Below are 26,160 nucleotides of genomic sequence, written 5' to 3'. Positions count from 1 at the left end.
TATACTGGGGGTAAAGGGTTGGCTGTATACTGGGGGCATGAGCTGGCTGTCTATATACTGGGAATAAGGGGCTTCTGGCTATATACTGGGGGCATGAGCTGGCAGGCTATATACTAGGCCATTTTTTTTTGGAACTTCAGCTCCCGTGGCCGGATGTGTGTGCAGCAGCCGAGGGTATGCGCAGTTACACACGCCTGGACAATACACATTCTTGGGTAGGCTTAACCATTGGTTCAGGCTGTTATATGGGGGTACCTACCTTGGGTTTATATACCACACACAGACCACACCACAGCACACCCCCCTGAGGAAGCGACAGTGAAATGTACGTCGGGGTGCTGTGGTGGTGGTCTGGTGATTCGAACACCATTGGTAGGCACTTGCGGGCTATATTGTGCCCTGTTTTGGGCATTGGTACTACCCTTATAATATATAACCTGATTGTCGTTTTTGTGCCTGACTGTGATACCCCACTGAGGGATGTATAGTTATTACTACTCTGACCACCACCCTTTTTTTTGTTGTTTCTGTGGTTTTAATCTTGTTTTTAATATCTTTTGAGTGTCAATTTATGGTATAATAAAGTCTGAATAATTCTCTACTAATATGGTACTTGTGTATTGATAGTGGTATGATTTTTGATCCTATGTACTGCTTTTTGGTATTTATCTCTTGATTGGTATAGGGATTACATTTGATTGTAGTGGCTATCTTTGTTGGTATTCATTTTATACTAGGCTTATACTTGAGTCAATAGGTTTTCCCAATTTTTTGTGTTAAAATAATGTACCTCGGCTTATGCTTGAGTATATAAGGTAGCATATTTTTGTTAAGTGGTAAGTATGCTCCAACAATTGCAGGATACTCTTATTTTCCAAAAGTGCTGTGAAGCTTTTTTAAAAGGGGTAAATTATTAAAGATATGTTCTCAAATATTATTTATTGTATATATTGCACAATGCAATTCATACTTACTGGTGATAAGGAACGGATTCCATGCACTGGAAGGTGAAAACCCATCCCTATAGATTTTATAATTACCAATATATCCAAAAGGTTTTCCCTAGAAAGACAAAATACACTTTTTAGATGCATTATGACAGATCCAGACAAAGTAGTTTAAGCTTGCAGATATACAGCTTCAAAAATGTGGCATCTGGTGTAATATACTGGTTGAATCTTTAAGAAAACCCCTTAATGATACCCTTTATATGCACAAGGCCTAATCCACCATAGTGGCTTAATACTACAGTAGACATTTGAAAGAATAAATGCTTCTATCAACACAAAAAAAAACTCACTCAAATAAAAACTGTACATCTTATATGTATTTTTTGTTAATCTCTTTTAGACATACTTTCTTCAGTATAAGTCATATACAGGCTTGAAGCCTCTACTATGAAATAAATACTTCTATTTTTGCATAGCATCAGAATATCATGGCACCTACAACAGAACTGTCCATAGTATACAATGGAATAAACAGCTTAAAGGGAACATGTCATGCAAATTAACCCACCCAAAATAAAGGCTTTATTAAAAACTATGAAAATTATTAAAATTCATAGCCTTTATCACTAAATGGGTACTTTCAATGGCTGCAATGTTACAAAAATCAGTTTGTGAACTTATATGCAACTTACCTGATGTAAGTCTATCACACTAAGCGAGTCCTGCATATTAAAATTTGCGTGCATTGCCTTGCCTCCTTGTTACTGATTGACAGGCTGTGATATTCTGCTGTATGGGGAGCTCTGTTACATCGTTGGGCACTTAAAGTCATGTGACCAGGATGGCATTATCAAAGGTCCTATTACATCTGATCATGAAATCACAGCCTGCCTTCATGGAAGATGGGGAAGGGAAGAAATCTATGGAGGATGTGAAGGAGTAGAAGTCCATGGAGGCTGTTGTGATTTCATGTGATCAGCATGATTATTAGCATATTGGTTTCTGAAACTAATGGTGCTCGGGAACACTGGGGCCAAGTAATGAATAGAGTGACACCTATTGCAAAGAGTTGGAGTTGATGGAGATCCTAAAAGTTCACTTTAAACTAGTCTATTTGACTAAGGTCTCATGTTGATTGCAGGCAGTGATAGTACTGCCTCTTAAAGGTTGCAATTGGTGTAGTTTTAACTACAGTATAAGACTGAGGTCACACATACATTACAAGCAGAGTGCCCTTGTTTCCGTATTATGGGCACAATCATATTCTTCAAAACATACAGAGAAGAAGAGATTTTCTTTTTCCATTAATTTATTAAGTAACAAAGATTAGTAGTCATTTATGTAGCCAGGCCTATCACACTCGCTAACTGCATGCAACTTTAACTCTTTATTAACCAATTCTGGGCACTCCCCCTGTCTGTTATACAAAAGATTGCTTCTCTGCAGTCCCACTGACTATGGACCTTGTATATAAGATGGCTGTTTCAAGCAGCAGCATTTTTATTTATTAAATTATTTTTATTCCATTCCGTTATGAAAATGGCTGGACCATTATACAAGCTCTTATATCTCTTCCTCATAATTGTAAGCTCATATGGGCAGGGCTCATTCCTATTTTTCCATATGACTGTTATTAATCTGTAATGTCTTATTTTATTTGTATTTGTTCCCCAGGATCTGTAAAGCACTACTGAATTTGATAGCATTATATAAATAAAGATGTTTATTATAGACCAGACGTAAACTCAAGACTCATAGTCTACTCTTATGGTGGACTAATCTTTGACTTTCTACTCTATTTTCTGAAATGTGTACAATTTAAAATAAAAGAACATACAGTACTCCTCATGATAAACCATGGAAGCCGTATTCAGGATCCATACAATACAATTCTACTGAAGACTTTACTGAAGACTTCTGTGAGCATGAGACCTTATAAAAGCAAAATCTTTTGTCTATTAATCATTTTACGTATAAAAGGAAACATACAGGGAGAATATTGTATTAAATTTGGTACATAATAGTAATGTGGTACCTATTACACCCACACCGGATTGGCATGCAAGTATTCTCGCTTGACCTCTACTGATTAGAGATTTTTAGTCTAATGTTTTATGTGTGACACATTCCAGGCTCAGGGACATGCCTGGCATTTCTGTTGATTGCTTATTAATATTGCCAGACTTTACACAGTAATTACAGAGCACTTCAAAAATATGTCAATTGAATGTGCCCATGTAGTGGACTAAACATATATTAGACTAAAGTCTTCCCAATCCTGTGACCTTCCGTCGGCTACTGACTGTTGGATGTATCAGAAAACTTTCTTGGAGCCTAAAGCCATAAACCCCTAAACCATGTGTGTCACTATGCTATTATATGTCCCTTTTATTCTTGGATTTTTCTATAAATGCAGTAAAGGTCAGGATTGCATAAATTATCTTTTACTTATGTATTATAATCTTATTCACTTGACATAAACTTAAGCCTTTCTTGTTCATGCTGTACAGGTTAATTGGTGTTACCTTTTTAGCACTTTATGAATTATCTGCAGATGATCTGGGTTGAGCCATTGTACTCCACCTGCCACAAGTACAGTCTGATTTGTGTTCTCAAGGGGACGAGATCTACATAGAAGATTAGAGTCAGTTCAATTTTATCACTGTGCTATATTGCTTTACAATCAGTATATCTATTGTGGATGCATCATTGTCATATTGTCTTGCCTATTGTTGAACATAACCTACAGTTCTGCACATGTATTAAAAAAGTTGCCAATTTTATATTGTATACATGTATATGTTTCAATATAAGTTATGGTCATTTATTGTTTTTTTATTTCTAAAATATATTTTTATTTAGTTTTTTTTAACAGGTTTACAAGCAGATATTCCAGTAAGAATGATTTCATTCTAGATGACACACACAGATACTCACAGGTGACCAGGTGGGACAAGAACAAGGTATCAAATAGAAGTTATGTAACATAATAATTAAAGGGGTATTCTGGGAATATGAACTTCTGATACAAAAACCCCTGATGCTATAAATAAAAAAACTCTATACAGGGGAATGTCTTTGGGACCATTGGACATACAGAATGTTGCACTTTGGGATATTTATCAGTGGAGTAGTGGTCAAACATGTGCACCACCACATCATTCACACAAGAGACTCAAAGACCTCCGTTCCTGTGATTGTTATGATTCCATCATTTTTCTCCTCATGCTCATTCATGTCCCCTCCAGTGTCTATGGAGATGATGAAAGCTGAGTACTGTACAGGCCTTCTTTTTCAGCAACATATACTTTGAATGGAGCGACGCACACTGAACTGCAGTTATAATCAAATTTTCTACTGAAATCTCTTATGCAGTGATGATCTATGGGGGAACTAGTAATGAGGAGGGCACCAGCATTCAGAGATTCATCTGTCCATAAGTATATATATGTATAGTAGTATTTTAGATAAAAATTGTCCATTGAGGGAAAACATATTTAACGTACAACAATAAACAATAACTAGGCCCTTTAGGTTTCAGTTTGCAAAAAATGTACATTTTGATGAAGCAGTAATTCTTAAAACATATTGTTCATGCTGTAGACCTCAAAATTGTGCAGTTTCCATGGCAAATTGGTGGTTACATAACTAATATACATACTGTTATGTAAAAGAAACATAATGAAAGCCTCTGCACAATATTCTGAAATATCTTGGTGTGATATAAGCAACCAAAACAAATCACTCATATTACCGTATAAAACAAGGTCCTATAAAATCCATACCTTTTAATGAGATGTACAAGCGCCTCCTCAAAAGTAGGTCGTTTTCTCATGTCAATCCAGAACTGTGGATAGTAGGAATAACTAATTCTTGTCCTTCCACTATTTATGTTCTGATAAAGTTTCATATCATGAGTCTTCTGCCACTCCTGTAAACTTCCATTAACTCTCTCCATCAGATAATACATCATTCCTCTGTTTGTGGAATCTCCTATGAAAATAATCTGGTAATAACCAGCCAGTAGAATGCATCATTAACAGGAATTACCATTCTCTTTAATGCAGTGCAAGTGCACAGGGGCAGCCCTTGGCCCAATCACAATGCACAGTAGTGGATTATAACATAGGCAGTTTGGATGGTACCCTGGGGTCCAAGCCTTCTAGGGGGCCCATGGCCACCCAAATCACCCGCCAAATTGTATACTCAGAAGGGCCTTCAGCCATAAACTCCTCATAGATTTGTTCCCGCTCTAAATACACATGTACTCAAGAGCCATTTCAGGACCTTTGAAAGGCCAGAAACTGCAGATGGAAAGCAGGTAGATTGGACACGTCCTCCTTTCCCCACAAAGCTTGATTCTAGTATAATGTGTAGGTAGTGAATTCCAGACTTGTAGGGGCTGTAATATTCATACAGCCCAGGGCTTATGGCAATCTTAATCCACCCCTGACAATGCAAAAAACGAATGCTAGTTATCAATCGCATGAAAACACATCTGTGATCTGGACAACGCTCGCCTAAGCACCGTGTGCATACTGTATATGCAAGGGCCCTGCATTGAATGAAACCCAATATTTTTCAATATATTTGTACTCTTGGTATGCCTTTAATTTGCCTCCATAGTGGTGCCAAATAATTATAAAATTATCCAGCGCTGTGTGTGACCACACCCTCACGGTGCTTGGAAAGCGATGATGGAAAAGGTTTTTCCTCAAAAAGGATTTCATTATATAAATTGAGGTCATTTAAAAAAAATAGGTTGGTATCGATTTAGGTTAGTATTGAGTAGTAGTAGTAGTATTGAGTATTGAAAAACAATGACAGATTTGAGTTCTTTTTAAATACAGGCAGTCCCCTAATTAAGGACACCCGACTTACAGACAACCCATAGTTACAGACAGACCCCTCTGACCTTTGGTGAAGCTCACTGGATGCTTTAGTATAGTCCCAGATTGCAGTAATCAGCTGCAAGGTATCTGTAATGAAGCTTTATTGATAATCATTGATCCCATTACAACAAAAAATGTCCCATTACAACTCCAAATGTCACTGGGTTCAAATTTTTTTTGTCTGGATCGACAATGATAAAATATACAGTTTCGACTTACATACAAATTCAACTTAAGAACAAACCTTCGGACCCTATCTTGTACGTAACCCGGGACTGCCTGCATACTACAAAGAAATGGTCAATGGTTCAACATTAAGACATATTGAACCCAAAATTGTATTGCTAAAAACTACATTTTGTCCCATAAAAACAAGACCCTATTGAGCTATGGATTCCAGAAAATAAAAAAGTTAAAACTTCCAGAAAGCATTGACGAAAAAACTGAAAAATAACCTGGGCATTAATTTTGGAAATAGATGCAGAGATAAGGGGTTAAACCTGTGAATGCTTTTTAATGTAAATGAGCTTTGAACTTGACCCGAACATTTCTTAATCTGCCAATGTTATTTTTATTATATTTACAAAATATAAACATTTTGATTAGAGATGAGCGAACACTAAAATGCTCGGGTACTCGTTATTCGAGACGAACTTTTCCCGATGCTCGAGTGCTCGTCTCGAATAACGAACCCCATTGAAGTCAATGGGAGACTCGAGCATTTTTCAAGGGGACCAAGGCTCTGCACAGGGAAGCTTGGCCAAACACCTGGGAACCTCAGAAAAGGATGGAAACACCACGGAAATGGACAGGAAACAGCAGGGGCAGCATGCATGGATGCCTCTGAGGCTGCATAATCGCACCATTATGCCAAAATTATGGGCAACAGCATGGCCATGACAGAGTGACAGAATGAAGCTAGATAGCATCTAAAACATCCAATAATTGACCCTGACACTATAGGGGACGGCATGCAGAGGCAGCGGCAGCAGGCTAGAGAGTGTCATGGCGACATACCCTAAATGGACTCAGGCTTCAAACCAATGGGTGGCAGAGAGGAACCAAAGGAGGTGAGCAAGAAGCGCTCAAATAATATCGGTACATGATAAAAGTTTGCCAGTATATTTTGTGGATTACACAGCAGGGTGGCGACAAAGTTAACATGGAAGCCATGAAAACAACCCAAAATTCTGCCTGACACAGCTCGTTTGATAAGGGGACGATGTATGGAGGCAGTGAACTAGTAGTAGATTAAAGGTGCTGCAGTTAAAACTATGTTAGTTGGATCTTGGCATGGAGCTGGCGCTCCGCTGCCAGGCGAGCTTTCGCCAATCCAAGCCCCTGTCTCTAGGCTACTCCCCAAACAGCACTTCTAAGAACCTTTTGTATAAGATCAAGTGTAGTAGCGTTCTTATAAGTTTAGGATATGCCGGGTGAGGGGAATGTAAACAGATGCGCAAGAAGCGCTGAAATAATATCCCTAAATGGTAAAAGTTTGCAAGTATATTTTGGGGATTACACAGCAGGGTGGCGACAAAGTTAACAACTTTGATGTGGAATGCCCTGTAATAGCTCTTGGGCGGTGTGCCTTTTATCGCCTAGGCTCAGCAGTTTCAGCACCGCCTGCTGTCGCTTAGCGACGGCACTGCTGCTGTGCCTAGAGCTACCGACTGATGGCGCCATGCCCACGGATGGTAATTCGGAGGAGGAGGAGGTGGAGGAGGGGTGGGAGGAGGTATAGTAGGCCTTTGAGACCTGGACCGAGGTAGGCCCCGCAATTCTCTGCGTCGGCAGTATATGACCAGCCCCAGGGTCAGACTCGGTCCCAGCCTGCACCAAGTTAAGTGTAGTAGCGTTCTCATAAGTTTGGGATATGGCGGGTGAGGGGAATGTAAACAGATGCGCAAGAAGCGCATGATGCGCATGGAGCTGGCGTTCCGCTGCCAGGCGAGCTTTCGCCAATCCAAGCCCCTGTCTCTAGGCTACTCCCCAAACAGCACTTCTAAGAACCTTTTGTATAAGATCAAGTGTAGTAGCGTTCTTATAAGTTTAGGATATGCCGGGTGAGGGGAATGTAAACAGATGCGCAAGAAGCGCTGAAATAATATCCCTAAATGGTAAAAGTTTGCAAGTATATTTTGGGGATTACACAGCAGGGTGGCGACAAAGTTAACAACTTTGATGTGGAATGCCCTGTAATAGCTCTTGGGCGGTGTGCCTTTTATCGCCTAGGCTCAGCAGTTTCAGCACCGCCTGCTGTCGCTTAGCGACGGCACTGCTGCTGTGCCTAGAGCTACCGACTGATGGCGCCATGCCCACGGATGGTAATTCGGAGGAGGAGGAGGTGGAGGAGGGGTGGGAGGAGGTATAGTAGGCCTTTGAGACCTGGACCGAGGTAGGCCCCGCAATTCTCTGCGTCGGCAGTATATGACCAGCCCCAGGGTCAGACTCGGTCCCAGCCTGCACCAAGTTAAGTGTAGTAGCGTTCTCATAAGTTTGGGATATGGCGGGTGAGGGGAATGTAAACAGATGCGCAAGAAGCGCATGATGCGCATGGAGCTGGCGTTCCGCTGCCAGGCGAGCTTTCGCCAATCCAAGCCCCTGTCTCTAGGCTACTCCCCAAACAGCACTTCTAAGAACCTTTTGTATAAGATCAAGTGTAGTAGCGTTCTTATAAGTTTAGGATATGCCGGGTGAGGGGAATGTAAACAGATGCGCAAGAAGCGCTGAAATAATATCCCTAAATGGTAAAAGTTTGCCAGTATATTTTGTGGATAACACAGCAGGGTGGCGACAAAGTTAACAACTTTGATGTGGAATCCATGAAAACAACCCAAATTTCTGCCTGACACACCTCGTTTGATAAAGGGACGATGTATGGAGGCAGCTATATGGACGACTTTTGGAGGTAGCAATGGAGACAACGTGTGGAGGCTGCTATGGAGACAATTTAATTTGGATAGTGCCTGTATGTGGCAGTCCCAAACATTTTTCAAACCAGAGGAGCAGGTAGGTGGCCCTCCAGTAAAATGGGATAGATTGAGTGCCTGTATGTGGCAGTCCCAAAAATGTTTCAAACCAGAGGAGCAGGTAGGTGGCCCTGCAGTAAAATGGAATAGATTGAGTGCCTGTATGTGGCAGTCCCAAAAATTGTTCAAACCAGAGGAGCAGGTAGGTGGCCCTGCAGTAAAATGGAATAGATTGAGTGCCTGTATGTGGCAGTCCCAAAAATGTTTCAAACCAGAGGAGCAGGTAGGTGGCCCTGCAGTAAAATGGAATAGATTGAGTGCCTGTATGTGGCAGTCCCAAAAATTGTTCAAACCAGAGGAGCAGGTAGGTGGCCCTGCAGTAAAATGGAATAGATTGAGTGCCTGTATGTGGCAGTCCCAAAAATGTTTCAAACCAGAGGAGCAGGTAGGTGGCCCTCCAGTAAAATGGAATAGATTGAGTGCCTGTATGTGGCAGTCCCAAAAATTGTTCAAACCAGAGGAGCAGGTAGGTGGCCCTGCAGTAAAATGGAATAGATTGAGTGCCTGTATGTGGCAGTCCCAAAAATTTTTTAAAACAGAGGACCGGGTAGGTGGCCCTCCAGAAAAATGGAATAGATTGAGTGCCTGTATGTGGCACTCACAAAAATTGTTTCAAACAGAGGACCGGGTAGGTGGCCCTCCAGAAAAATTAAATGCATGAAGTACTATAGCAAGAGCCAGTGGGCCCTGTCAAAAAATAGCCAGTTTCCTCTGCTTTACTGTACAAAGAGGAGGAGAAGGAGGAAAATGAGGAGGAGGAGGAGGAGTGGATCAATTATTCAGGTTGAGCTTCCTTCACCTGGTGGAGATTGGAAATTCTGAGAAATCCAGCCTTTATTCATTTTAATAAGCGTCAGCCTGTCAGCGCTGTCAGTCGACAGGCGTGTACGCTTATCGGTGATGATGCCACCAGCTGCACTGAAAACCCGCTCGGACAAGACGCTAGCGGCAGGGCAGGCAAGAACCTCCAAGGCGTACAGCGCCAGTTCGTGCCACATGTCCAGCTTTGAAACCCAGTAGTTGTAGGGAGCTGTGTGATCATTTAGGACGATGGTATGGTCAGCTACGTACTCCCTCACCATCTTTCTGTAAAGATCAGCCCTACTCTGCCGAGACTGGGGACAGGTGACAGTATCTTGCTGGGGTGACATAAAGCTGGCAAAAGCCTTGTAAAGCGTACCCTTGCCAGTGCTGGACAAGCTGCCTGCTCGCCTACTCTCCCTCGCTACTTGTCCCGCAGAACTACGCACTCTGCCGCTAGCGCTGTCAGAAGGGAAATACTGTTTCAGCTTGTGCACCAGGGCCTGCTGGTATTCATGCATTCTCACACTCCTTTCCTCTCCAGGGATGAGAGTGGGAAGATTTTGCTTGTACCGTGGGTCCAGGAGAGTGAACACCCAGTAATCGGTGCTGGAATAAATTCTTTGAACGCGAGGGTCACGGGATAGGCAGCCTAGCATGAAATCTGCCATATGCGCCAGAGTACCAACGCGTAAGAATTCACTCCCCTCACTGGCCTGACTGTCCATTTCCTCCTCCTCCAACTCCTCCAACTCCTCTTCTTCTGCCCATACACGCTGAACAGTGAAGGACTCAACAATGGTCCCCTCTTGTGTCTCGCCAACATTCTCCTCCTCTTCCTCCTCATCCTCCTCCACCTCCACCTCCTCCGATATGCGCTGAGAAACAGACCTCAGGGTGCTTTGGCTATCAACAAGGGAATATTCTTCCCCCGTCTCTTGTGACGAGCGCAAAGCTTCCGACTTCATGCTGACCAGAGAGTTTTTCAACAGGCCAAGCAGCGGGATGGTGAGGCTGATGATGGCGGCATCGCCACTGACCATCTGTGTTGACTCCTCAAAGTTACTCAGCACCTGACAGATATCAGACATCCACGTCCACTCCTCATTGTAGACTTGAGGAAGCTGACTGACCTGACTACCAGTTCTGGTGGAAGTTGACATCTGGCAGTCTACAATCGCTCTGCGCTGCTGGTAAACTCTGGATAACATGGTCAGTGTTGAATTCCACCTCGTGGGCACGTCGCACAACAATCGGTGAGCGGGCAGTTGGAGGCGGCGCTGCGCTGCCCTGAGAGTGGCAGCATCTGGGCTGGACTTCCTGAAATGCGCACAGATGCGGCGCACCTTCGTGAGCAAATCAGACAGATTGGGGTATGTCTTGAGGAAACGCTGCACTATCAGATTTAACACATGGGCCAGGCATGGCACATGTGTCAGTCTGCCGAGTTGCAGAGCCGCCACCAGGTTACGGCCGTTGTCACACACAACCATTCCCGGCTTGAGGTTCAGCGGTGCCAGCCACAGATCAGTCTGCGCCGTGATGCCCTGTAATAGCTCTTGGGCGGTGTGCCTTTTGTCGCCTAGGCTCAGCAGTTTGAGCACCGCCTGCTGTCGCTTAGCGACGGCACTGCTGCTGTGCCCAGAGCTACCGACTGATGGCGCCGTGCCCACGGATGGTAGTTCGGAGGAGGAGGTGGAGGAGGGGTGGGAGGAGGAGGAGGCATAGTAGGCCTGAAACACCTGGACCGAGGTAGGCCCCGCAATCCTCGGCGTCGGCAGTATATGAGCAGCCCCAGGGTCAGACTCGGTCCCAGCCTCCACCAAGTTAACCCAATGTGCCGTCAGCGATATATAGTGGCCCTGCCCGGCAGCACTCGTCCACGTGTCCGTGGTCAGGTGGACCTTGTCAGAAACGGCGTTGGTCAGGGCACGGATGATGTTGTCTGACACGTGCTGGTGCAGGGCTGGGACGGCACATCGGGAAAAGTAGTGGCGGCTGGGGACCGAATACCGAGGGGCGGCCGCCGCCATGAGGTTGCGAAAGGCCTCGGTCTCTACTAGCCTATAGGGCAGCATCTCCAGGCTAAGCAATCTGGAGATGTGCACATTAAGGGCTTGGGCGTGCGGGTGGGTTGCACTATATTTGCGTTTCCGCTCCAGCGTCTGGGGTATGGAGAGCTGAACGCTGGTGGATGCTGTGGAGGATCGTGGAGGCGACGATGGGGTTTTTGTGGCAGGGTCCTGGGCAGGGGGCTGACTAGCAGCTGACACAGGGGAAGGAGCAGTGGTGTGCACGGCCGGAGGTGAACGGGCTTGTTGCCACTGAGTGGGGTGCTTAGCATTCATATGCCTGCGCATACTGGTGGTAGTTAAGCTAGTAGTGGTGGAACCCCTGCTGAGCCTGGTTTGGCAAATGTTGCACACCACAGTCCGTCGGTCATCCGGTGTTTCCTTAAAGAACCTCCACACTTCTGAAGATCTAGCCTTCGCCGCAAGAGCCCTCACCACGGGAGCTTCACTAGTTGACAGTGGCGCTGATGCACCAGCTCTGGCCCTGCCTCTCCGTCTGGCCCCACCACTGCCTCTTCCAACCTGTTCAGGTCGAGGACTCTCCTCCGTCTCAGAAGCACTGTGTTCACCCGGCCTCTCAACCCAGCTTGGGTCTGTCACCTCATCATCCTCCGATCCCTCAGTCTGCTCCCCCCTCGGACTTCCTGCCCTGACAACAACTTCCCCACTGTCTGACAACCGTGTCTCCTCATCGTCGGACACCTCTTTACACACTTCCACTACGTCAAGAAGGTCATCATCACCCACAGACTGTGACTGGTGGAAAACCTGGGCATCGGAAAATTGCTCAGCAGCAACCGGACAAGTGGTTTGTGACTGTGGGAAGGGTCCAGAAAACAGTTCCTCAGAGTATGCCGGTTCAAATGCCAAATTTTCCTGGGAGGGGGCAGACTGGGGGGGAGGAGGCTGAGGTGCAGGAGCTGGAGGAGTGGCGATTTCGGTGACATGGGTGGACTGCGTGGAAGACTGACTGGTGGTGGACAAATTGCTCGAAGCATTGTCAGCAATCCACGACATCACCTGTTCGCACTGTTCTGGCCTCAACAGTGCTCTACCACGAGTCCCAGTAACTTCAGACATGAACCTAGGGAGTGTAGCTCTGCGGCGTTCCCCTGCTCCCTCATCAGCAGGTGGTGTCTCACCCCGCCCAGGACCACGGCCTCTGACCCCTGCAGTAGTTGGACGCCCACGTCCCCGCCCTCGTCCTCTACCCCTAGCCCTCGGGTTAAACATTTTTAAAATGAGAGTTATAACTTTATTTTTTTTTTTACTTTTTTTTGTTTTTTTTTGTGTTTTTTTTTTTTTTTTGTGTTTTTTGGTTTTTTTTGAGTTTTTAAAACCAAACAATGCTATCCTATTGCTATGGCTATTTTCTAGCCAAGTATCAAAGGAAGCACAGTACTATGCCAGATGAGATGACACTGAGTTATTGCCTAATAGAAATCCAACCCCTACTGAATTTTGCCACTTCGGCCTTTGCTATGGATATGTGCGCCACTAAGCGCAGAACACAGCGGTCGCAAGTCCCACTACAAATTGCTCAGAATTGGCAAGTACATGCACTGCAGAAACTACAGCCACCAGCAGATCAACCAGAAATCAAATATATAGAACGCTACTGTAGGCTTCAAGATCAAGAAGCTGTTTGTATTCTCCTATGGCTATTTTCTAGCCAAGTATCAAAGGAAGCACAGTACTATGCCGGATGAGATGACACTGAGTTATTGCCTAATAGAAATCCAACCCCTACTGAATTTTGCCACTTCGGCCTTTGCTATGGATATGTGCGCCACTAAGCGCAGAACACAGCGGTCGCAAGTCCCACTACAAATTGCTCAGAATTGGCAAGTACATGCACTGCAGAAACTACAGCCACCAGCAGATCAACCAGAAATCAAATATATAGAACGCTACTGTAGGCTTCAAGATCAAGAAGCTGTTTGTATTCTCCTATGGCTATTTTCTAGCCAAGTATCAAAGGAAGCACAGTACTATGCCGGATGAGATGACACTGAGTTATTGCCTAATAGAAATCCAACCCCTACTGAATTTTGCCACTTCGGCCTTTGCTATGGATATGTGCGCCACTAAGCGCAGAACACAGCGGTCGCAAGTCTCACTACAAATTGCTCAGAATTGGCAAGTACATGCACTGCAGAAACTACAGCCACCAGCAGATCAACCAGAAATCAAATATATAGAACGCTACTGTAGGCTTCAAGAAGCTGTTTGTATTCTCCTATGGCTATTTTCTAGCCAAGTATCAAAGGAAGCACAGTACTATGCCAGATGAGATGACACTGAGTTATTGCCTAATAGAAATCCAACCCCTACTGAATTTTGCCACTTCAGCCTTTGCTATGGATATGTGCGCCACTAAGCGCAGAACACAGCGGTCGCAAGTCTCACTACAAATTGCTCAGAATTGGCAAGTACATGCACTGCAGAAACTACAGCCACCAGCAGATCAACCAGAAATCAAATATATAGAACGCTACTGTAGGCTTCAAGATCAAGAAGCTGTTTGTATTCTCCTATGGCTATTTTCTAGCCAAGTATCAAAGGAAGCACAGTACTATGCCGGATGAGATGACACTGAGTTATTGCCTAATAGAAATCCAACCCCTACTGAATTTTCCCACTTCGGCCTTTGCTATGGATATGTGCGCCACTAAGCGCAGAACACAGCGGTCGCAAGTCCCACTACAAATTGCTCAGAATTGGCAAGTACATGCACTGCAGAAACTACAGCCACCAGCAGATCAACCAGAAATCAAATATATAGAACGCTACTGTAGGCTTCAAGAAGCTGTTTGTATTCTCCTATGGCTATTTTCTAGCCAAGTATCAAAGGAAGCACAGTACTATGCCAGATGAGATGACACTGAGTTATTGCCTAATAGAAATCCAACCCCTACTGAATTTTGCCACTTCGGCCTTTGCTATGGATATGTGCGCCACTAAGCGCAGAACACAGCGGTCGCAAGTCTCACTACAAATTGCTCAGAATTGGCAAGTACATGCACTGCAGAAACTACAGCCACCAGCAGATCAACCAGAAATCAAATATATAGAACGCTACTGTAGGCTTCAAGAAGCTGTTTGTATTCTCCTATGGCTATTTTCTAGCCAAGTATCAAAGGAAGCACAGTACTATGCCAGATGAGATGACACTGAGTTATTGCCTAATAGAAATCCAACCCCTACTTAATTTTGCCACTTCAGCCTTTGCTATGGATATGTGCGCCACTAAGCGCAGAACACAGCGGTCGCAAGTCTCACTACAAATTGCTCAGAATTGGCAAGTACATGCACTGCAGAAACTACAGCCACCAGCAGATCAACCAGAAATCAAATATATAGAACGCTACTGTAGGCTTCAAGAAGCTGTTTGTATTCTCCTATGGCTATTTTCTAGCCAAGTATCAAAGGAAGCACAGTACTATGCCAGATGAGATGACACTGAGTTATTGCCTAATAGAAATCCAACCCCTACTGAATTTTGCCACTTCGGCCTTTGCTATGGATATGTGCGCCACTAAGCGCAGAACACAGCGGTCGCAAGTCTCACTACAAATTGCTCAGAATTGGCAAGTACATGCACTGCAGAAACTACAGCCACCAGCAGATCAACCAGAAATCAAATATATAGAACGCTACTGTAGGCTTCAAGAAGCTGTTTGTATTCTCCTATGGCTATTTTCTAGCCAAGTATCAAAGGAAGCACAGTACTATGCCAGATGAGATGACACTGAGTTATTGCCTAATAGAAATCCAACCCCTACTGAATTTTGCCACTTCAGCCTTTGCTATGGATATGTGCGCCACTAAGCGCAGAACACAGCGGTCGCAAGTCTCACTACAAATTGCTCAGAATTGGCAAGTACATGCACTGCAGAAACTACAGCCACCAGCAGATCAACCAGAAATCAAATATATAGAACGCTACTGTAGGCTTCAAGAAGCTGTTTGTATTCTCCTATGGCTATTTTCTAGCCAAGTATCAAAGGAAGCACACTACTATGCCAGATGAGATGACACTGAGTTATTGCCTAATAGAAATCCAACCCCTACTGAATTTTCCCACTTCGGTCTTTGCTATGGATATGTGTGCCACTAAGAGCTAAACACAACGGTAGCAAGTCCCCCTGCTAATTCCTCACAAAATGGTAAAAGATGCAAATTAAAATAAAAAAAGTAGAACGTTATTGTAGCCCTAAGAAGGGCTGTTGGGTTCTTTGAGAATCACTCCTGCCTAACAGTAAGCTAATAGAACACCCTAACGCTTTCCCTGAGCAGCAGCAGCTCTCTCCCTAGCGGCATCCAGAGACAGAATGATCCGAGCAGCGCGGCCAGCGGCTAGTCTATCCCAGGGTCACCTGATCTGGCCAGCCAACCACTGCTATCGACGTGTAAGGGTACCACGTCATGCTGGGTGGAGTGCAGAGTCTCCTGGCTTGTGATTGGCTCTGTTTCTGGCCGCCAAAAAGCAAAACGGCGGGAGCTGCCATTTTCTCGAGCGGGCGAAGTATTCGTCCGAGTAACGAGCAGTTTCGAGTACCCTAATGCTCGACCGAGCATCAAGCTCGGACGAGCATGTTCGCTCATCTCTAATTTTGATTATTATTTTAATGTAGATTATCAATTTTCTAATAGGAGGAAGACTGAAGATAAATCAGTTGTCTGAAATGATTAATTACCTTGTACTTTTCTACTATTTTCCTGGGGCTATGATTTCCAAATCAAAGAAAAAAAATAATGGCCGTGTACGGAAGTGCAACTAATGAAGCAGACAGTTCCTATGAAGCATTATTATTTACTAATAAATGTTATCTGATCTTCCCAGTGCTCTATCTGCATGAATGCACGTTGGGTTTTAAGTTTCATGGATTCATTTTTCCATCTTGATTTTCAGTTTCTTTGATAAACATAAGCACATGTGGTTCATTAACTCGCTTCTACAAAGTGGAATCTATTTGCATAATAAATCTATGCTTTTATTCCATGCTGCCTCTAAGCATCACGAAAGGGTTAAACATATGATAATGCTAAATGAAACAATACATATTTGACGTGGCAGAGAAATCACGGGAAAAGTGCATATACAGACCACAGTGCGGGTGATAAAGGTAATGGATCTTACCCATCTTCTTAAGGCAGAGGAGCTCTGGGGCTATGTTGGGATGTTGTTGCTATGGTAGGGTCTTCTAGGGACCTCTAGTTACGCTGAGGGATTCCCTGGGACCATTCTTATTAGGACGGGAGTTTATGGGCTATAGGGCATGTATAATGGCAGGGATTTCTAGGTGGTGTGTCGGTATCTATTTCCTGGCCAGATCATCCCTGCTTACCTTTTGCAGCCCCAGAGCTCCTCTGCATTAAGAAGACGGGTAAGATCCACTTATTACCCTGCACTTTTCTCGTGATTTCTCTGCCAAGACAAATATGTTTTGTTAAACGGATTGGCTTTTTGATTGTCATGAGTATATTGTCTTTTTACCAGTTTGGTTTTACTTTCCAACTCTTGGAACTTTTTAATATACTAATAAAAGTTATTTTTAAAGGGCCTTCACCCCCTTCTTTATCATTCATTATTGGCTGGTGATTTGTTCTGTCTGTATTGACAGAGATCGGGCAATTGTGTGACCTGGTTCTATTTATCCCTATCTTTACCAGGAAGCACAGTTTAGGTGCAATTTCACATAAAAATTCTAAAACGGCACTGGGTACAATGGATTTACTATTGTTTTCACCAGTCAATGATTTTATTTCAATATTTGTATCTTGTGATCAGACATTTTTTTAGTTTTGTCATTGTCCCATTTCAAGAGCCATTTAATTTTTTTGCTGATATACAGTGACTTTATGGGGGCTTGCTTCTCACTGCTACCAATTATGGGGCACATAAAACTTGTTAAGTATTATCAACCCATATCAGAGAATGAAAACACAGACAATTTTATTTGAAATATATTTTAACTACAGTTTTTTTATTCTATGTGTGCTTTCCTCTAGTATTTTAAGGATAATTACTTTATTCTTTAGTTCAGTACTAATTTGGTGACACGTAAAGTATTTGTGGTATGTTTCAGTTCAACTGAGTAAAAATATTTTAGGCTAATGAATATCATTTTGAATGTTAAAGAAACACCAAGTGGTGTGTCATAACACTTTGTACTGATAATTAACACTGGAGCAGTAGGGAAATTATTAAGTGTGACATTGACCTTTCTGTCCTACTGTCGGACACCTTCTTTTATGTGAGAACTGCTTGCACGTGTATTTAAGAAATTTCAGCACCACATTTGTGTCGCACGTGTTTTATTTGTGTTGCGGCTGCACTATCCGTCACGCGACTCAAATTTCTGCACATAAAGGGGCGTTTCGGTGCTCAGTTTGACCGAGCACCACATTTAACATTGCAGGGTCTAACAGAAGCATGTCCAACGCCCCATGTTGCTCCAAAAAAAGTTGTTGTACTCTGTCGAAGCAGTTCAGAGGCCGCCAGATTCATGCAGAGGGCACCACAATTCATAAATCTGGTGCCCTCTGCACACTACACAGGAAAACTGCAAATAGTGCAGTAAGCACTGTTTTTGATAAATGTGGGCCACTGTTTTCGTAATGAGAAGGTCCAAAACCAGACTTCAGCAAGAAAACACAACCTAGATGCAGGTCTGTTTTTTAAGCATATGGCACTGGCAAACCTCGTATAATTAAAGGAAGAATAAATGTACATATGTACTAAGACATTCCTGATAAAATCTGCTGCCATCTACCAGGGTGAAGACTTTGACCCCAAACAGACAGTTGAGGAAAACCCACAACTGGTTTTAGAGAAAAGCTACTAGAATTACACTGCCAATTGCCTGACTTGAGTTCATAAAACGTCCCCACTGAACATACAGGATTTGTAGAGCATTTGTGTGGAAAAATAGACCAAAATCACACCTACTTCATTTATGTGGCTAGTTGCTCCATATGGGAGATGTCTTGAAGCTGTCATCACCAGCAAAGGATTTTATACAAAGTATTGAATAATTTACATAAATGTGTTCCTATTATTGCACATTTGGATGGGTTGTTACTGAGATCTGGTAAGAATTTCAAGACAATAGCACTTTTTGAAATATATGAACTTAGAATACATACAATACTTATATCACCTGATGTGTATGCACACAGTACATTGCATCTTTAAATGGATGCAGAAAAATATTTAGTTTTGAAGTTTTATTTTCATGCTCCCTTCTAAACCCTTATCAGGCGGTCACTGGTCAGTGCCCATTTTCAGTCTCCGCATAAAACATTTCATTAAACTTATATGGATAGCTGGTGCCAATAGTCGTGCTCATTGTGATTTATGCTTAATCTTATTGTAAAATAATTTGATAAAAAAAATAACTACTGCAGCTGTCACAAAAAATATATCACATGTGATACCTTTCTATCTTTCAGACACTGTTGTAGCTCATGTCTCTGGAACAATGGATGATGACACTGATATGGCTGCCATGATATTGCTCTCCAGTCACATGTCCTGTTGTCTGAGCAGGTCAAACAAGGAACCAACCAATGACCTACAAATAAAATATAAAATTCATTCATACAAGGTTGATCATTGCTTATGACAACTATTTACTGACAGCAAATAATAGCAAATGGAAAAAATATAAAAAGCTTGAATTATATAAAGCTTCAGGCAAAATGGAGATCTAGACCATTCTCCAATATAAGATCTTTCTATAAGCATCAGTGATAGGCTGAGAGGGTATTTCCTGTGCGTTGATGATGAACCAGGGAGCACAAACTGTTTACGACACGTCAAGGAACAATTGATTGTATAATTGTACTATAATAATGTATTTTATTATTTCTAAACCATGGCTCTCTTTACAAATTATTTGTTTTCATATTTTTTGAATTTTTTGATTCCATATTGTTTTTAAGTTTTTCCTAATCTTTCCAATATATGTATTTAAGGGCTTGTTCTTCTGTGTGACAATTTGTATTTTAAGATGCCTTAATTTTGGGCACATTTTTTGTTAAGGTATATAGAAGGTTTTTTTATGGGCAGGCTAACAAGAAAACTGTATAGGTTTCATTTTTATGACAACATTATGTTGAAAAAATTGACAGTGTCACTGTTTAATTCATATTATATCAGTGCAATATCTTATAGGTTTTGTTGTGTTTTACTACTTTTACTAAAAAAAACAGTTTAAAAGGAAATTGCTTGGGGGCACCATAATTCCCCAAGGAAGGAATGCTGAGGGAGCAGGGAGAGGGGGAAACAGTGTAACTGCATGTGAAGCTACAGCACGGAGGGGCTCTGGTAAGCCCCTATAGGTGTTGCTTGTTTAACCATCCTTGATTTTGATGGTAGATTTCAATTAAAAAATCATCCTATCATGTAGTCATGTAATAATAATGACAACAAGTGTATTCGGTACTCACTCTGTCATGTTTGTATAGAATCAAATAATACAGGAATATAAGAAAAAAAATGAAGTTCCATAGCATGCAGCTGCAAATACCTTTGGCATCTCCTGTCTCACACTTTCTTTGAGAAGCTTCAGAAAACCCAGAGATTATTTCTTTTGGAATTTCCTGTAACCCGCATGGCTGATCATCATAAATAATCATACCACAATCCTATCAAATAAACAACCACATACAAAAATAAAAATAGATACAATTCTGATGCTTTAGATATGCACCTTATATAAATGTAAACTGATCAATGATCCTAATTATATTATTTCAGATTCTATATTTCGGTTGCTCTAAGATGTAGAATTCAAAAGTGAAGGTAAAGACTTCCAAACATTTAAAGGAAACCAACCACTTAAAAGTGGTAGATTTTACACACATATACATGGCACCAGCTCAGGGTGAGTTGGTGCCTGAGCATTTTTTCATTAGTAGAATAAAGCCCCTATCGCCGATTTATAAGTTATATTAAAATGTGTCTCAGCACATCGCACTAGGGCACAGAGCACCATGCGCGCGCCCGTGTGTGCGGCAGATTTTGAAGTGCCGGAGTGCCGGTGACGTCACCGAGCTCTCCGGCACACTCACTCCTGTGCAACTTCCCATGGGTAAACAGACTGTGCTAAGTTGCACAGGTGCAAGTGTGCCGGAGAGCTCGGTGATGTCAACGGCTCTCCAGCACTTCAGAATCCGGCGCACGCACGCGCATGGTGCGCCATGCCCTAGTGCGGTGCAGCGAGACAAATTTAATATAACTTAGAAATCGGTGATAGGGGGTTTATTCTACTAATGAAAATATGTAAGGTAATTTAGAGAGCTCTTTTGAACAAAGACTTTTAATTATACTAAAACTTTCTCCCCCACCATTATGTACATCCTAATGCAGTAGTTAAAAAACTCATGCTGACCTCACTCACCGAGATCATAATGGTGGGCAATAGACCATCACCTGCCCAGTATGATATAAGATTATAAACCTTGTGGGAAATGTTTTTGAGTCTTTTACCAAGTTTGTATAATTTTTTTTCTATATTCCTGGTCTATAACATGCTTGAAAGGTTTTGCATCTCTCCTTGACTTCGACCATCTGTCAGCAGGTCTTCTCTTCAATGGATTACAAACACTTTCCTTTAACTCACATTGAGATGGGTAGCCAAAAAAATCTGGCCAGAGGGAAATCCCACCACATATGCACCTCATGATGACTTCACTTCTAGGTACAAGCACTGGATCTCTCTGAGACTTCCAACATCGCTGGAGGGTAATACAATCTGAATGACATTTTACATGCTATTTTAATGTGATCAATGCAATATGTGTATGTGACTTATGCAATATGTGTACATGTGCCCTGCAGCGCTAGATGCCATCTTCTAAGGAAAGTTGCTTTTAGGGTCCTTTTTCCACGTAAACATATAAGTAGATATTTACACATTATAATATCTTATCTTGTTCAAATAGCCCAATGTATAACCTACCAAAATATCGCCAGTCAGTATGTTTCTACAATGTAGACTCTGAGATGCTTGCTCGGCATTAAGGCACCTTTGAACAGCTGATCTATCCTGATTTATCCTGAGAGGTCATTAATATCCTGAACCTGGAAGACCCCTTTTAGAGGAAGGTGGGGAGCTAGCAGGTCCAGGGCTCCAGTAGATAGAGTAGAGAAACAGGCAGCACACCTTGGTCATGCAAGTTACAAATGAACCCTCCTGGGCACAATTGTCATTCCTCTAAATGAATAAGAATACTAAGAATACTCTCCATATATGATAGGTTGGTTATCACTTTAATAAATGCCTGTCAATTAACAAACGGTATGTCTTACTCCACCAACAAGTATAATGAGCTTTTTACACAGCGCAGTCCAGGGGTAGGATAAACTGTATTTTATAATGTCCTGTATATACCAATGGTTATGGAGAATGCCACAATGGAGACACCAGTTTTGGGTTTATATCTCTCTGGTAGGTTCTGGTAAAAGCTCCAGGGAGTGAGGGCTGAATGGAAAAAAATCTAATTGTTGGGTTCTGAGAATGGATTTCTTTCTACCTGTTGATCTGATGGGAAAGAACCAAGTTCTTTTGGTTGCATACAGATGGAATGAGCACCAAACAAATTTTAAAAGGTATCTTTCATTTAACAAGCATCTGCTAAAGAGAGATCAGATGATGGGGGTTCTACAACTTTCCACAATATTTTCTGTATCAATTGGTCACGGTTTTCTAGATCTCTGCTTGCTGTCCTGCTATAGAAAGCTTCTATGTTTACTTCCAGTGAATAGAAATTTGTCCATGGTCGCACAGGTGCAAAGCTCGTAATGTCCCTGGTCATGTGATGTCACACAGGTGCACGGCTTATTATTATCACAGAGTAATTATAGTTGTGTGTTAGAACTAGGCGTGCACCTGTGTGACATCACATGACCATAAACAGATCTGTCCACAAGAAGTAAACATAGAAGCTTTCTATTGAGGGACATGAAGCAGAGATCTGGAAAGCAGTGAGAACTTGATACAGAAAGTATATTGGAAAATGTATACAACCTTTCATTGTACAAACAATAATGTTTATTTGGAGAAATTGGAACACCACTTTAAGTCATGTATCTGGCCTGTGAGATTAATATGTAGCCTAAGCGAGAGCTTTATTTTTGAATTATCCCCTATTTTGTACTTGTTAGGAAATATAAGTAGGAAATTCATATTTTACTCCAATAAAATGAGATATATTGCCTGATTAATACTTCCATTTCTGCAGATATAGTACCATGCTTCCCCAAAAATAACACAACATCCTATATTAATTTTTGTTCCTGAAAAGGCAGTAGGTCTTATTTTCGGGGATGTCTTATGATCAAGGAATCACTTTATTGTTGAACAAAAAATATATACTAAAATACTGTACTCATTACAGACATCAGCATAACCATCTGGCTTCCTTCAATAACGTATTTTGACTCTGTTTCCATCTTAACCCCACATTTACTGATCCTGGTATTTATGAACAAAAAGCAACATTTTTTTATTAAAGAACTTCATGTCAACAACTTCTCTAACATCCTTATAACTGTCCAAATCCTGAATTTCATGCTGAATTTCTTGGAACTCCATTTGGATTAGAATCCTTGGCCCACACTCTCATGTATAGCAATAGCACTTTCCTTCAATTACTCCGTCTTCTCCAGGTAGCTGCTTGTAGTGTATTTGCAACCCATGAAATCTTCACCCAAGTCACAACCTCTTGCAGTATCTAGAAGATCTACTAATACTAATGTATGATGTGGGGGAGCTGTAGCAATGACTGCCGCTAGGTCCTATTTTCAGGGGAGGCCTTATATTTCTAGGCTTGAGAAAATGTTACTATTTTCGGGTGGGGTTGTCTTATTTTTGAGGGGGTAAAAGGTTTAGGTGAGAATTATTTAACATCTACCTACATGTAGATGGCAGAAAAGCTATTCATCCTCAAAGGATCACTGAGAAGGACAGTAGATCTATACAGGAAAAATATATATTTTAAACCAGTAATACAGGGACAAAATGTTTATCCCTTTAATATCAATGCAGTGCAATAAAAAGAGTTTGTATGTTCTATCCGTGTTTGCGTGGGTTTTCTCCGGGTCCTCCAGTTTCCTCCCACACTCCAAAACATATTAGTAGGTTGATTAGATTGTGAGCCCCATTGGGGACAGGGACCGATTTGGCAAACTCAGTGCAGCGCTGCGTAATCTATGTGCGTTATATAAATAAAGGAATTTTTATTAATTATTATAAAAAAAATTAAATTAATCAGGCATGATGGTAAACTTATCTTAAACTCGTCATGTGTACAGAACACAGTTGTCAAACCTATGGGGCTTCCAGGGGGACCACCTAATAGGGGACCGGCAATACAGTAGTATTCCATTACAAATGGTATTATAACAAACCAACATCAATTAATAATATTTATCTATTATGGTTAATAGAGTAACTGAAAAAAACATCAGAAAGTTCAAAGTACTGCTTATTCGCCACAAAAAAAGGTGAATAATAATCACAAAGTTCCCAAAATGAAATTAATTTAAAAATAACATCTTACATAGCTCCATACACTGAAACGTTGAGAAAGTAACAGGTGTTAAAAGAAAAATCTACCATCTGGAATACTACTTGTACATCCACAGGTAGATTCCCAATCCCTGTACATTTTTTACCATTCCTTGTAAATGTGACTATAGGTTTTTGAACTGAAACCTGTGTGGGCCGTGTCGCCGCTTTCACAAGCATTATCAACATGCAGGGGGCAAATCTGCAGGGCTACTCAGGGTGTGCAGTACCTACGCGCTCAGTAATCTCCGCAGATAACTTGCACATACATAATATAAAGTTTAAAACCTATAAGTAGCTTCAATATACTAAAAAAATGTGCTGGGATGAGGCAGCAATTGTGAAATGTCCACTAAAAAAAAGTACATTTCAGTCAGTAGATTATAGTAGATTTCATGTAAAATTTCTTTGTGTTGCCATATTTCTTATCTTTTCTGAAATATTTACATTTGTATAAAAATATACATGAACTATGAAATATGATCTATAGTTTATGAACCAAAAAAAATAGGAATATATAAATCATGTAATGAAGGCTGTAAAAACAGTGCCCATGTGAAAATGGCTCCATCGTGTTCCAGGTTTCCAGTACATTGCATGGAATATTGAATAGTGCCCCATGGAAATATTTATAATGCAGGGGGTAGAAAAATTCAGATCTGGCATAGTTTTGTCCACCAGCCAGGACGGCCAGCGGATACATCAAGAGGCCTAAGCCTAGGGATCAACAGGACATTCAAAACAGAGCATTAAAATCCCAAACACTATCAGAAAAATTTTTAAAAATTGTTAAAATGTTTCATTGCAGACTACTATAGAGATTTTTTTTTAATTTCCTACATTAAAGCTAACAAGCTTCTAGAATTACATACAGATATCTGCAGTGATGAGGTGAGGAAGGAGACCTAATCCCAGATTAGTTGTTGAATGAGACGTATGTGACTTATAATAGCTCTATATGTAACAAATATTTAATGATGTCATATCTACTTCTCACCTCCCCTAGAAAATATTATAAGTAGCAAACCAGAAAAAACATATCATTCAAAAACTCCTATACAATAAAAGCTAAAGATTTGCTTGATAAGGTTGAAAAAGGTTTGGTTGTTTATGATGGGTTTGCTGGTTTGTTTTGCCCATGAGTCAAACACTCAATTAACCTTGTAAGGATGTCCCCCCTTCCATGTGTTGGCCAATTCCTTTCACAGCTAATAAATAAAATCATGTTTACCCTTTATTACTATGTGTGACTAACGGTCATAAATTGGATAGATGGTGGCACAGTACACAGTCCGGACATACTTCTATTTCCTGTTCCATTCTTTATCTGTATGCACCATATGTGTCCACAAACCTAGTTTTTCTTCATGAGAGCTCCATATGAGTTCCATTTACCAGAATAAACAATACTAAAAGGTATGTTCATCTGTTTAAGAAAGAATATGTGCAAATGTAAGGTTTTTTGTTTCTTCATCCTCTTTTTTTTAAAGGCTTTATTTCTAACAATTTTCATATAAAGCCGAGCAGAACAATGCTCAATCAATAGTAGTACAAAGTACCAGCATATATTACAGCGTATGTGGAAGTAGCAGTGACAAGTAGATAGTGTCATGAGTATGGCAAACACAGAAGGATAATACGATTCCAAGATCAACATCTAAGGTTACACATAGTCACCACAACCCCTTACACAAACCCACGCAGACAGACACCATCATTCAGTCCCTTACACATCTCACTTTGCATTTCCATCCTAAAGAAATAAATTAATTTCTCTTAAAGTGAATTGAAGATGAGTTTGACCTTATTCAGAATGCTGCATATCTGGTAGATGT

General features: G+C 41.6%; 1 protein-coding gene across 1 annotated transcript in view; it reads right to left on the bottom strand.

The window, feature by feature from the left end:
• CPED1 (cadherin like and PC-esterase domain containing 1) overlaps window positions 1-26,160 on the bottom strand; it is a 244,549-nt gene that overhangs the window by 19,125 nt on the left and 199,264 nt on the right. The window contains exons 16-20 of the mRNA XM_072146984.1: window positions 20,282-20,399; window positions 19,188-19,324; window positions 4,736-4,956; window positions 3,476-3,577; window positions 975-1,062 (exon numbers count right to left, since the gene is read on the bottom strand). Coding sequence (XP_072003085.1) covers window positions 975-1,062; window positions 3,476-3,577; window positions 4,736-4,956; window positions 19,188-19,324; window positions 20,282-20,399 — 666 coding nt within the window. The remainder of the gene's footprint in view (window positions 1-974; window positions 1,063-3,475; window positions 3,578-4,735; window positions 4,957-19,187; window positions 19,325-20,281; window positions 20,400-26,160) is intronic.

The sequence above is a fragment of the Engystomops pustulosus genome, chromosome 4 (genome assembly GCF_040894005.1).
Source record: "Engystomops pustulosus chromosome 4, aEngPut4.maternal, whole genome shotgun sequence".
In the NCBI taxonomy this organism is placed as follows: Eukaryota; Metazoa; Chordata; class Amphibia; order Anura; family Leptodactylidae; genus Engystomops; species Engystomops pustulosus.
The sequence above is the reverse complement of the archived record's forward strand: the minus strand, read 5'-3'. Positions and strand labels throughout refer to the sequence as shown.